The sequence below is a fragment of the Mytilus californianus genome, unplaced genomic scaffold (genome assembly GCF_021869535.1).
Source record: "Mytilus californianus isolate M0D057914Y unplaced genomic scaffold, xbMytCali1.0.p SCAF_9, whole genome shotgun sequence".
NCBI classification, from domain to species: domain Eukaryota; kingdom Metazoa; phylum Mollusca; class Bivalvia; order Mytilida; family Mytilidae; genus Mytilus; species Mytilus californianus.
Window position 1 is genome coordinate 38,050,273 of NW_026262745.1, and position 12,927 is coordinate 38,063,199.

The window sequence follows — 12,927 nt, forward strand, 5'->3', positions numbered from 1 at the left end:
TTTTATCAGGGATTTAAAACATTTATAGGATAAAACCTGCATTATTGTGGAATGTTATAAAACAACATTTTTTGTTTGTTTTAGAATTACTGGCAATTATCTATTGTTTGTTTGTTTGTATTTGACCAATATCTGAGTAATCCCCCCTTAGTATTTTATACAACAGGGATTATTACTATCATTATTGGTCAAATTTAATTCTGTTTGATAGTTAATTTTGTTACACAATTTGACACATACACTGATTACAAAAATAAAATGGCCAAATGAGATTTTAAAGAATCTAAATCTTTTGTAAACAGTCACACATACATGTATATCCTTATTTCAAATTATCAGGGTTGGCTCTAAAGTCGAAAAGACAACATGCCAGTGTTCGATTATTTAATAAGATGATATAATACCAGCTAAAGCCATAGAAACAGAGAACCCTATAAGTACACTTTAGATTTAAAAAACCTTAAGGTTTTAATCCCAAGTTAAATACAAACCGAGCCAAATTCTTTGTTTCTGAGTAAACAAAGACCAAATGTAAAGGAAAAGAATGGTCACACGGGTTTAAAGTAGTTTTCTATTTAAAAAGATCTGTATAATGATTTAGAATATATACAAAGAAATATCAAGGCTTTTCTATGGTTATTACCGTGTGTGACAGTAAATAGTGTAGACCACTTCACACAAAATCAGTGACAAAACTTAATTGATCACTCTTGTTAAAATTCAAATTTTCTGAGTTTGAATTTTTAAACCTTTGTGAAGAATAATTTGAATATTTTTTTATGAAAAGAAGTTGTACTACCACTCACAAACTATCTCTCTAAATAGAAGTTCTGTCCTACATTTTCCTAAAATATTCTGTCACCATTCTAAATCCTTTTCCTAAAAATTCTTACACTATTTTTGATTGATTGTTGCTGCTTTAGGTCCACACTACTTCCAATGGTTATATTCAAATATATAGGACATATTTTCAATGAATTTTCAAGCTATGCATTTATAATAGTCATAGACACTGATATACATGTATTTATTTCAAAATAATTTAAAAAAAAAGAAAAGAAAAAACAAACTGATTCTACTGGTTTTTATATCCTCAAACTTTTTTTTACTGTAAAACCAGTTGTATTTGTACATGTATAGCCAAAGAGAACATGTGGATCAGATTCATTCTTCTAAACAACATTCATTTTAAGTTTACCAAACAATCAATTTAGTGAAATCTGTTTGTATAACATTAATTATCTGTACAAATTTTCTAAACTCTGTCCATTATGTCACTGGAAAATAAACACGATTTTGTCTCATCTCAGTTCAAACAAAACCTCGCCAAATACCACCTATATCAAACAAAATTGAAATACACATCCAAACTTTGCTTTGGTCACTGAGTGTTTTATCAGTTCATCTTACTAGTATGCCCTGACGTGACCGTCCAACAATCTATACTATTATCAGTGTTTTCATGGTCATTTCCAACAACTCTAGACTTCAAACACCATTACATCAATAGAACCACTATTAGACGATAAAGAACAAAGTTAACTAAAGAAAATAATACTGCATTCTTTGATTGGATAGTACTTAAAAAATCTTCAATTTCATCAAAATTTAATAAAAACCATTCGAACCATGACAGGATGCGAAATGTGCAAGATATGAGTACAAATATATTTTTTAATTAAAGTAATAAAAACAAATAAAAATCATAATTTATCAAATTGACCTATTCGAATGTCGCCAAAAAATGTTCTAAAATAAAACAATAATTAATTTTACATGAAAAAAATATTTAATAATAGATTGAATGGTAGATGTGATTTCCTGTCACAACTTATTTCTGTCATAATGTTTTTTGACATCTCCTGAATGCATGTTATATAATGATGCCAAGAAGTACTGTCATTTATTCCATGTTAGTTACTATCACTCTACTACAACACAATGTATGTATTGGAATGTGAGAAAATCCTAGTTTCTTATGTTGATTCTATCTTCTACATTTACTGTATACATTTGCCATTTGCTACTTAGGCATTTTCTTTTCAAGTACATACATGTATTTGTATTCCTCGCAGATAACAAGCAGGAAACAAGAGGAATTTATGAAAGTCCTTCATTTTCAAATTCTCAGCATGCTAACCCATTTTTTTCCATTCTAGTTGTAAGTTTACTACAAGTTTCTCATTAGCTTTTGTTCGATAACATTTTTGCTCACATCCAATATTCTGATAATCTAAATGCCCTTTTTGACAATTATTTAACTAACATATACATATTCAGTAAAATCCAAAATACATAAGGGAACCAGAATAAATTTCAGAACAATCTTTTGTAATTCATGCCAGTGCCACAGCATGGAGCAACTGTGCTGGTTGCTTTTGTAATAAAAAATATGGAAATAACTTCAATCTCAATATGTGTAAAAACAAGTTATAGTCATTTTTGGGGGTTTATTAAATTCTATTCAAATTTATTCTGAGTAAAATAATGCAATTCTACTGAACTGTCGCTTAAAATATGGGAAAGGTCACGTTGTGAATCATCAAGCAATACTGGAATAATTTTTTACATCAATTTAGTTATTAATTTAAAAACAAATTGTCATCACTCATCCTGGTCATAATTTTCAATTTTTTTCTAAATGTAATTCAAAATCATATTTGTATTTATGGTAACGATTTCAAAATTTGACTTTCTAATCATGCTGTTCAGTTTACAAACATTCTTTTTATTACTAAACATATAATTGAGATCTTAATCAGAATCAACAAAAGAAAAGTCCAAACAGACCACAACAATCTATACGTAAATTACATTTCTTTCCAACACAAAATTACCTTTACAAAAGATGTCATCGAAGATCAAATTTCATTTTGCGTGATCACGAACAAAGTGTATCTGCTCTTTTACTTTACAAGTGAACCCCTACGAGCAGACATATCTTTAAAAGCACCCGATGACCATCAAGTTATTTGTTTATTAATCGTTTTCATTTCTGCTTAAATTTTTTCCTCATATAATCGTGAACAATTAACCAAACAGCAAAATAAAAAAAAAAGAAATAGATTTGAATGTACACAACCTTGAATATATATATTTTTCATAACAGACATGAATGGAAAAGTACTTTACAGCCATGGCTTAAAAGTTGTATTTTACAATCCTCAGTTATAATTTTTTATTCATAAATGTCCTCCCTTTGTCATCAGTGTCAACAATAAAATTGAAACAAGATTGACAATTCTGACACAGTTGCCTTTCAAATGAAGACAGAATGAGGATTATTTTACTGTTAACATAGTACAAAATGTAGATGGCTGGCTGAGAGAGACTTACTAAAGCAGACTCATTTTTTTTGTATATTGTTTACTGTAATACACACATTTCATGAAATATGTCTAATGTCTAAATTAATGAATAAAGATATATAATATATATGTACATTTTATAAAGTTCTTATATATTATTTATAGTTTAATCTTGACAGAAATCAGTTAATAAATTATGTCCAATGATTTTGTATCATGGCTTTTTGATATTTTTCTCCATTTTCCACACCTGTGCTAGTTCAGGTACAAATGTAAATTTGCACCACCTGTGTAGAGTTGAGATGATTCATGAAAATGACTATATAACAAAGATGGACCATTTATCACTGGTCAAAACTTGTGAAAAAGCTGAGAACAACAATTCATCATCTTTTAATAATAAAGTGAAATTATGGCCAACATAGAGGAAACATCACACCACCATGTATATTTTTTATGATTTTTACCACGTAAATTTTAAGATACACGTACATTTGTAAACTGTACACCTATAGCCTTACATTTGTGCTTTCCTTTTTTTATTTTTTCTAGAACATTTACGACTATATACCGATACTTGGTATATATATATATTTTCAATATGACTGTCAACAAGAACAGTCTTGTCCCCCTGATGTGCTTAAAAACATCAATTTAAATTAAAATTTTATGACTTCAGCTTAATTTAAAAAGTCCATCAGCTTAATCTCTTATCTTCATGAAACATCACTCAAGCACCGACTCAGAAGAAAACCTCCTACATAATGAATGACTGGCATGCAGTTAGCATTAATATTGGAAAGCCAATATATTTTACTGGAAACTCTTAAACAAAATGCCTTCTTCTTCATCTTGCCAAACATTGTTCCTGTGATACCCATGAGAATATTATTACATACATGTACATTGTATGTATGTTTTTCAAAAGTTACATTTTTAAACTCCATGACAGACTGTGTTACTCTCTATATCAGTCAGCAGCAGATCCAGAAAATTGTACAAAGGGGCTGATTCCAGCCTATTATTTTCGTAGATACATGTATTTATGAAATCTGAAAAAAGGGGGGTGTCAATGCCAGTGTCTGAAATATTTCTGCAAAAGAGAAAATAACTTTACCACTACATTTGTTCAACATTGACACTTACCTGTAGGAAGCAGAATCCTTGTGCAGCATTTTCTTTGACTGATGTCTTGTAAAAAGACTGGTGAAATTCTGGTTCCATATCGTTCACATCTTTGATCGTCACCAGTACAACTGCTGTTGAAGAAAATTGAGGGACACCAGAATCTGTTGCAACAACAGCAATCCTTGGTAATGCATTTAATTCACAATCGGTTTTATCCACACGCGTAGAAATAAATCCAGTGTTACTATCTATTTTAAACCAGTCAGAGTTACTATCTGGTGTGTCTAAAATTTTATATGTTACTTTTGCATTTAGACCTTCATCGTTATCATGGGCACTGACTTTAGTGACAGGTGTGCCGACAGCTGATTGTTCAGAAATCTCTGCTTGGTACTCAGGTTTTGTAAAGATTGGTCCATTGTCATTCACATCTTCTACCCAGAGAGTAAAGGAAGATGAGGCATGTAGAGGCTGGTTCCCTGAATCAACTGCTATTACATTTAAATCATATTTGGAAACAGTTTCTCTATCTAAATAATGTTTAACATAAATGTAGTAAATGACTTTGTCATCTGTTTTTAATCCAAAATGTCCAAGGTCCCCTTGCAATGAAACATTGATGTTTGAAAAATATTCATTTGGATGGTCAGGGTCGCTTACTGATATTCTAACAACCAGAGTACCATAAGTAGCATTTTCTGCTATTTTTGCTGATTGGTTTGAGGTAGTTAAAAATACAAGATTGATTGTAGCAGGTTTTTCATTGATATTTTCAACAATAACCTCTATCCTTGCTGAGGATGAGAGAGGTTGGGAACCATTGTCTGTAGCTAACACAGACAATTCATATTTTTGTGTGGTTTCATAATCTAAAGGTTTATTAACACGTACAATACCAGTTACTGGCTCTACAGAGAAATGTTCCTCAGGATTAAGACGATGATCTAATGTATAAGTGATTCTTGCATTTTCCGCAGAGTCTTGGTCTGTTGCCTCTACTCTTGCAATACTTGTACTAACTGCTATACTTTCGTTAACACGAATAGAATATTTTGTGTGGATGAACTGTGGTGGGTTGTCATTTGCATCAATTATGGTAACATTAACTCGGACATCCCCTGATTTTGGAGGGTCCCCTCCATCAGTTACACGAATGACTAAGTTGTAAACAGGCTTTGACTCGTAATCAAGAACACCTTTAGTTTCTAGTTCTAAATTTAGCCAGCTATTACCTGACCTCTTTGTCCGTAATATAAAATGATCTTCTTCATTTCCACTTATTATTACAGCATCCTGAATTCCATTTTGTCCTATATCATGATCAACAACACTTCCAACAATGACTTTAGTTCCACGTGGAGTAGTTTCTGAAAGACTCAAGGATTTGCTGCCATTTGGAAAATATGGTGCATGATCATTCATATCTGTGACATTTATATAAACCTGGATTATTTCACCTGATCCACTTAAAAACACAAGTGCATAATTCGCTTGTGTTTCACGATCTAACGATTTACTAGTTCGAATTTCACCAGTAGTTTTGTCTATATTAAAATCTTTTGTTTCTTCAACGGAAAAAGTTTCAAAAGGAGGCACAGCATTTGCCATTCCATCTCCAATTTTACCAACATAAACATTCGGTGGTTGTTCCTCTCGCACACTTAAATACTGGCTTGATTCACCACAACAGAAATGATTTAACAAAATAAAACTTGCTAAAAATGTTAATAACAGATTATTTGATATTTTGTGTGCCACTGCACAAATCTTGAACCTCACCATTTTGATTTTGAATATTTTGCTATAATATCGTAAAATAAATTTTGTTAGAATTTATTCCATATCAGTATTAAAAAATAAAAAAGATTTTTTCTTACATGACTTGTATTCCAATATTTGTAGTTATTTTCAAATTCTCCATTTGAGAAATTCTATCAATGAAGATACAATAGTTTCACAGTTTAGTATTTTTCACAACATGCTTTCAGATATTTGTTGCTTGGGTGTAAAACAAGTCCGTCACACGAGACCCCATTATTCAATTACAACGGTATACAACATTGTCACTTCTATAATTTACCTGTGAAAAATATCACACCTGCGTTTTCAGTTGACGTTTGGTGAAATTCATATCATATCGTATCAAATAGATAAAACACAATTTAAGTCTTCGTCCAAGTCCATCTTATATCTATGTTTTAGTCCGTACACATGATTAATTTGTAGAATATCATGCAAAATACACACTTACTACCTGTACTGCAGTTTCTATGTTTAAGAGTCCAATCAAGCCTCGGTTTCGTATCGTTTGAGATTTACCGCTTCGGTAGAAATACGGCTATTGAGTCCATACAACTGTGTAAAGTAATAAATTTGACAGCCAATCGATGGATCAACAGGGAGACAGTAATCCAATTTATTACCTAGCTGAAATACGGTTATTCAATTAAGTCAACCTGAAATAAAAAAACAATCATACTAATTCAAATATTTATGAATATAACGAATATATGGTTATTAGTGGGGGAAAAAAAAAACCCAAAAAACAGCAACACGTACAATAAAAAAAACTAAAAATAAAATTTAACAAAATAGATTTGAATCAGATCATATTTATAATATCAAATAATTAATTCTATGTTATTCTTTAACAATTTTAAATAAAACCTTTTTCTAATAAAAGATCCTTAAAATGATTGGGAAAATAAGAAAAGGCATGCATTAGAAAACAAAACGAAATTAAAAAAAAAAAGATAAGGAAAGGAAGTTATGATATCTTTTATGAAAAATCGTAAAGGATTTTCGGCTACGGGATGCTGTTGTCCATTTATCAGTAGAATTAACAGGCAACGTTGTTAAATACCATAAACAAATGATACTTTTTTTTTGTTGCTATTTCTTGATCATAAAGAAGCATATCATAGGCGGATCCAGGGGGGGGGGGGGGGGGGGCCTGGGGGGCCCGGGCCCCTCCTTTCGTGGCAAAAATTTGGTTGATTATATAGGGAATCACTGAAGCATGAATGGAGCGGCCCCCCTTAGGTCAGTCAGCGGGCCCCCCCCTTATGAAAAGTTCTGGATCCGCCACTGATGATATGTCCAAATTTCGAAACATTCCACGAATAATGAAGATTAAACAAGGATAATGAATTGATGTCCCAAAAAAATAATTCGAGACCGTTTGTAAATGTTATAACTCCGTAAAACGTTTTCATGATACGATATATGTTGATCATGAACAAACTTCTATCCAAGATTCATAAATTTTCATGAAGGTTTGACAAACGGTTAGTCAGTGATGCCTAAATAACTTTAACCACAAACCTAAGACAGCTGAGACTTCTATAACTGTATAATCATGAGAAGACAAGTCTCAGGTTATAGTCTTTCCTGAATTTGTTTCCTCTAATTTCTTTTCTATGTATCAACATGTAATTTAGTGGTTGTCGTTGGTTGCTTCCTGTCATATTTTTTTCTTGTAGTAGTTGAGCATAAATCAGGCTGTTTGTTTTCTGTTTAAAATATTTCACATTTCGCCGTGTCCGGGCCTCTTAAAGCTTACTGTACGGTATGGGTTTTGCTCAGGGCATTGCTAAAGACCTTACGATGAACTATATTTGCTTTCATCCACGTTATTTTTGTTCTCTGGTGGATATTTGTCTGAATGGCTATCATACCACATCTCCTTTCTTGCCTAAAACGCCATGTGAGCTTTCGCCATCACATGGTGCCGTCATCATCCCGGTCGTCCGCCTGTTCGTTCATCTTTGTAAACTTAATTTTAAACCAATTCCTCCTCTGAAACTACTGGGTTAAATGGTACCACACTTTACCTGAATGTTTCTTAGGGAATCTTGTTTAAAATTGTAATTGTATTTGTTGCTACACTGATTAGAAAATTGTGATTAAACTGTAGTTTTTGGTTAATATCTCAAAATCTAAAGCAGTTAGAGCTAAACTGATAAAGAATAAATGATTATCGGGACAAATTCTCTTTCCTATAAAATTTTCAGAAAAATAGGTCTACGCATTTGGAGTCATTGCCTCTGAATTGACATTTTTTAAGGAAATTTTTAGTTTTTTGGCTTATATCTCCAAACACAAAGGCAGTTAGAGTAAACAGTCAAAGTAAAAATAATCATCATGTCGAAGTCTATCTCCTTTGGAATTGTCAGAAAAACCTGACAAACCATGTTGTGGTTATTGCCCCTGAAATTTAATTTGAGCAAATTTCCCAGTGTTTGGTCATTATCATGAAACTTATTATAAACAGAGAGACACTGTAATGGTAAGAATGACCAGAACAATAAGACAAACAAGTAAGTCAACACGGCCGAGATCGTCAATTCATCACTTATAGGATCTATAGGCACTAATAGACTATTTGTTTATTTTTTTTGTGTTTTTTTTCTCCAGAAACTTAAATAAATTAACAAAAGTTGCAAAAAGCAAAAAATGTTCAGCAATATAAAATCTAGAAATATGTCAACATACACTAAATCCATTGGATGTTGGATGTGAACTGATTGATATTTTAGTCTTAAACACATGATTTTTTTCAATTAGTTGTTATTGGCTGTGACTGACTAGCTGCCAGTAACTGCGAGTACTCTCAGATCTGTACTAAGTGTTGTTTGTTGTTGTTAGAGATGAGGGGTAGATATATACCCTGCCACGTCCTGTCTGTGTTTTTGTTTGGTGTTTTTGTTTGTATCGATCTAATGAGTTTCAACTGATTTTTACAGTTTGTTCAGATGTTGTGCTGTTGCACCATTGTCCCAATTTAGGGGAGAGTTGAGTGCTCACAAACATGTTTAACCCTGCCTCATTCTGTATGTGCCTGTCCCAAGCCAGGAGCCTGTTATTCAGTGGTTATCGTTGGTTCATGTCTGTCATAATTTTTTTCGTAAATTGTTTTGTTATAAATTAGGCCGTCAGTTTTCTCAGTTGAATTGTTTTATATTTTTCATGTCGGGGCCTTTTATAGCCGACTATACGGTATGGGGTTTTCTCATTGTTGAAGGCCTACGGTTGCCTATAATTGCTTACATCCACTTCATTTTAACTTTGGTGGATAGTTGTCTCATTGGCAATCATACCACATCTCCTGATTTTTATATGGACGACATTGTCAATTGATCCCTTTTAAGAGTGAAATGTTCTTTGTCTGTTATTGCGAAAACCATAACAGATAGCTGGAAACTATGAACAGCAATACATGATTTGTTCCTTATTTCCAATTTTTGTTTATTATTTAAAAAACTGTAAAATAGACAGTAACTGTAAACAGCAAAATTTTGACGGGCGAGCGACTCAGTCTCGTATGAGCTTCTTATTTTAAATGTATTGACTTGAAGACATTCTCGTGTAAGGATACATTGTATGCAATCTAACTTTTCTAGCATTCTTTTTTTTCTTGTAAAGAGTTAAACTGTTGGGACAAATTTAACTGCAAAAAAACCCTACAGAGAAACAAACCCTGAATGACGACGGACTTCTAAGCCGGAGTCCTGTTGCATTGTATTTTTTTTAGGACGTGTAAAACGATTTATATTTTCAATCCCTGCTCTTTTTCAATATATTATTATCTATTTTAAAAAAAATCATCAAAATCGTAAGACGTCATTATTGAAATTAATAAAAACGATTATTTAAGGCAAAATTATCTGTGGCATAGAGGAACTTTCATTTCTATAGACTTATAAAGCTTTCTTTACTCGGATGTCCAAACCCGAAAAAAAAAGAATATTTCATATAAAGTGTAAAGATCAAGTTAGGGTAACAGTGTTGATGTGAAAGTATAACAAGAAATGTGCTGGTCTTACGGTATGCACTTTCAAATTATAGTTGATGGCTCGACACAAGGCCTGTAGGTTTAAATTAAATTCCTTGCTCAACATTCCTCGATGAGGCAAGAAGATTTGACATTGAGTGTGTAGGACTATGATTTTATCAGACTGCAACAAAGAAGAGTACCTTTGCTAGCATTATTTTGATTAACAACTGTTATAGTAGTCTCAGTGGGAATTCAATGCCAAAAGAGGCCAGAAATGTGACCTCATTTGACCAGATTAAAAATTACATATCTATACCTGTTGTTGTGAACAAAATCGTTTCTGCAGTGCCTGATACCAGACACAAAACTCTGCTGTCCCATGGATTTTGCCCGGCCGGCTATCTGCTTTACGATACATACGTATTGGCTACATGTATTGCTGTATGTTTATAATAGTTCATCCTGCTTATGTTGTAAATTATAAAACTTGCTATTACCTCATTGCTTTGTTTTTTATAATTATTATTTATGTACTTATACTATAGTATGTGCTAATTTAAACAGCTTTTGATCCACATTTTGTTTTATTTCAATCTGATGCTTATATTTGCTTATTCATTTGATGTTTTTGTGTGCAATTAAATCTTATTTGAGATAAGTAAGTACGATAATATCTTTATGCTTATGTATACTTTTCTTTGATGAAACTTTGCGGATTGTGATGTTTTGTAAATTTGTTACAGTCGGTTGTAAGACTGCGGCTTTCTTAAGCTCATGTTGTGGTTTTTATATTGTTATTTGCACATATGTGCGGACTAAAAATAAAATTACCTTACTTACTTAATGAATTATTTGAATGCTGTGATGAATCGGTTGATAATATATAAGACAACTTGTATGGCTTATTGTTATGCTGTATGAAAGAAGTTAGTATAAAGAGGTGCCATGTACATAAATTCTGTAAATATAATTTTAGTGTTTTTAGCAATTGTGAATTTTAAAATTTCCAAAATATTTCAGACACGGACGATGTGGAGGTGTGATTTTGTGACTTAAATGAAGTGGGTAGCATTACTGCACCATCGTCGGTGCTCCTGATAAAGGCGGGAAGTACATAATAGGTTATTAGTAAACGGTTGTGTTAAACAAAAAGTAGCCCTGGAAAAAAAGTTTTCGAAGAATAAAGCTAGAATTGTCAAGTCCCGCCATATTTAAATAAGTTTTTTCTTTTAAAAACAGCGACAAAAGACGATTTAGTTGTTTTTTTTTCAAATTCGGAACGATTTCACTTATTCTCCGGCATTATTCTATTATTAATAATCTTTATAAAATTTCCATAAAAACCGAATTCATAGATTCTTATAAAATATATTTTGCCAGGAATACAATTAAGAGAAATGAACAAAAAATGAATGAAAAATCTGATTAATGTATATTTAGAATTATAATCGACAAGGTATAAACAGTTTTATGATAATAGTATTGTAATCGTTGTTAGAAGTAACATTATTTTGCAATTTGTAATTACCAAATTAAAAAAAATAGAAAATGGAAAATGGAAGAAAATCGAAAGTTGAATTTGAAAATTTCTTCGCATTACATCCAGTACTTAATCTCTGAACTCTTCAGTTGTAGAGAAGCACAGTTGAAATGAGTGCGAAGGTGCTCCCTTCGTCCAGGAGTGAATTGGACATTTACTTGAAGGGAAATGAATTAAGGACGAAATTTCATGACTTGTTTGATGCTTATCACATTTCACAGGCTGATAATAAGTAAATAACTCCATTGGTTCATTAAACAGTTTTTATTCAGACAGGTTAAAACATGATCTGTGTTTATCTGAGAAGCAGTAGTTATCCCCCAAGAAACATTTCCTACAATCATGCACATACATTTGTTTGAATTTGAATTCAAATGTATTTTTTTTATTGGCTGTGAGAAAAGCCTCAGATAAGTTATAGGAATAGAATAATATTAGTCAGCTGCTACCTGATGAACCCAAAAGGTTATTATTGCATGTTTGGTACTTAGATATGTGTAGGAAATAGGGCACTTCACGGTTATTGCAGTCATATTGAATAAGGGGCAGGTTTTTTTGGATGGAGGTGGTAATGGTAAGAACGTACAGTAAACCCTATGCATGTTTCCAAGCAACTGTTCTGTTTCAATGATGCTTTCCTGTGTTTTTGAAGCATTTTCACTTCCATTATGAAAATCTGCCAGTGAAAAGCTTATTGTATATGTAAATGTATACAAATTTGCAGGAAATAGTATGCTTCTGAATAATGGTTAGGAAAAATGCTGTAGGGAACTTCTTAACCAACATTAAAGGTTGCATCAAGAACTACTCCCTTGCCCAACTATGCAAACTCTCATGGGTACTCTGGGTCAATAGCAACCCTGTAAAAGTACTCCCTTGTCAGTAATTAGATAACAATCATGTTGCACACTTATAGTTCTATTATTAAGACCTCAGGTCCATATTTTACATTCATCATTTACATACTGATTTTTGCCGTTTATGATATTATCTAATGCTGAAACGCAAATTTTGTGTTTGCAGGAAGTTGTAATTTACCTGTCAAAATCAAGAAATTGTACACACTTTCTGCATTCAATGACCAGTTTGTATGTCAGACATTTAAGTGAATATGACAATAAGATTACACAAAGCATTCTTCATTTTGTATTGATCCAGCATTATTTCAAAAGAAA

The 12,927-nt window shown here is 32.1% G+C and overlaps 2 protein-coding genes across 29 annotated transcripts in view; one reads left to right on the forward strand and one right to left on the reverse strand.

Moving 5' to 3' along the window:
* Nucleotides 1-6,749, reverse strand: part of LOC127715467 (protein dachsous-like) — a 68,069-nt gene extending 61,320 nt beyond the window's left edge. The window contains exon 1 of the mRNA XM_052221527.1: nt 4,455-6,749. Within this exon, the coding sequence (XP_052077487.1) occupies nt 4,455-6,218 (1,764 nt within the window). The 5' untranslated portion in view covers nt 6,219-6,749. The remainder of the gene's footprint in view (nt 1-4,454) is intronic.
* A 4,999-nt stretch (nt 6,750-11,748) lies between these two features.
* Nucleotides 11,749-12,927, forward strand: part of LOC127715463 (E3 ubiquitin-protein ligase MYCBP2-like) — a 129,829-nt gene continuing 128,650 nt past the window's right edge. For 27 of the 28 annotated variants that reach the window (XR_007988438.1, XR_007988436.1, XR_007988437.1 and 24 more), the window contains exon 1: nt 11,755-11,984. Coding sequence is in view for 17 of the 28 variants with exons in the window: in XM_052221518.1 (XP_052077478.1) it covers nt 11,863-11,984 (122 nt within the window). In the remaining 11 variants the exon portion in view is untranslated. Of the gene's footprint in view, nt 11,985-12,927 lie in introns of all 28 variants that reach the window. The other variant, XM_052221510.1, reaches the window with a different exon arrangement.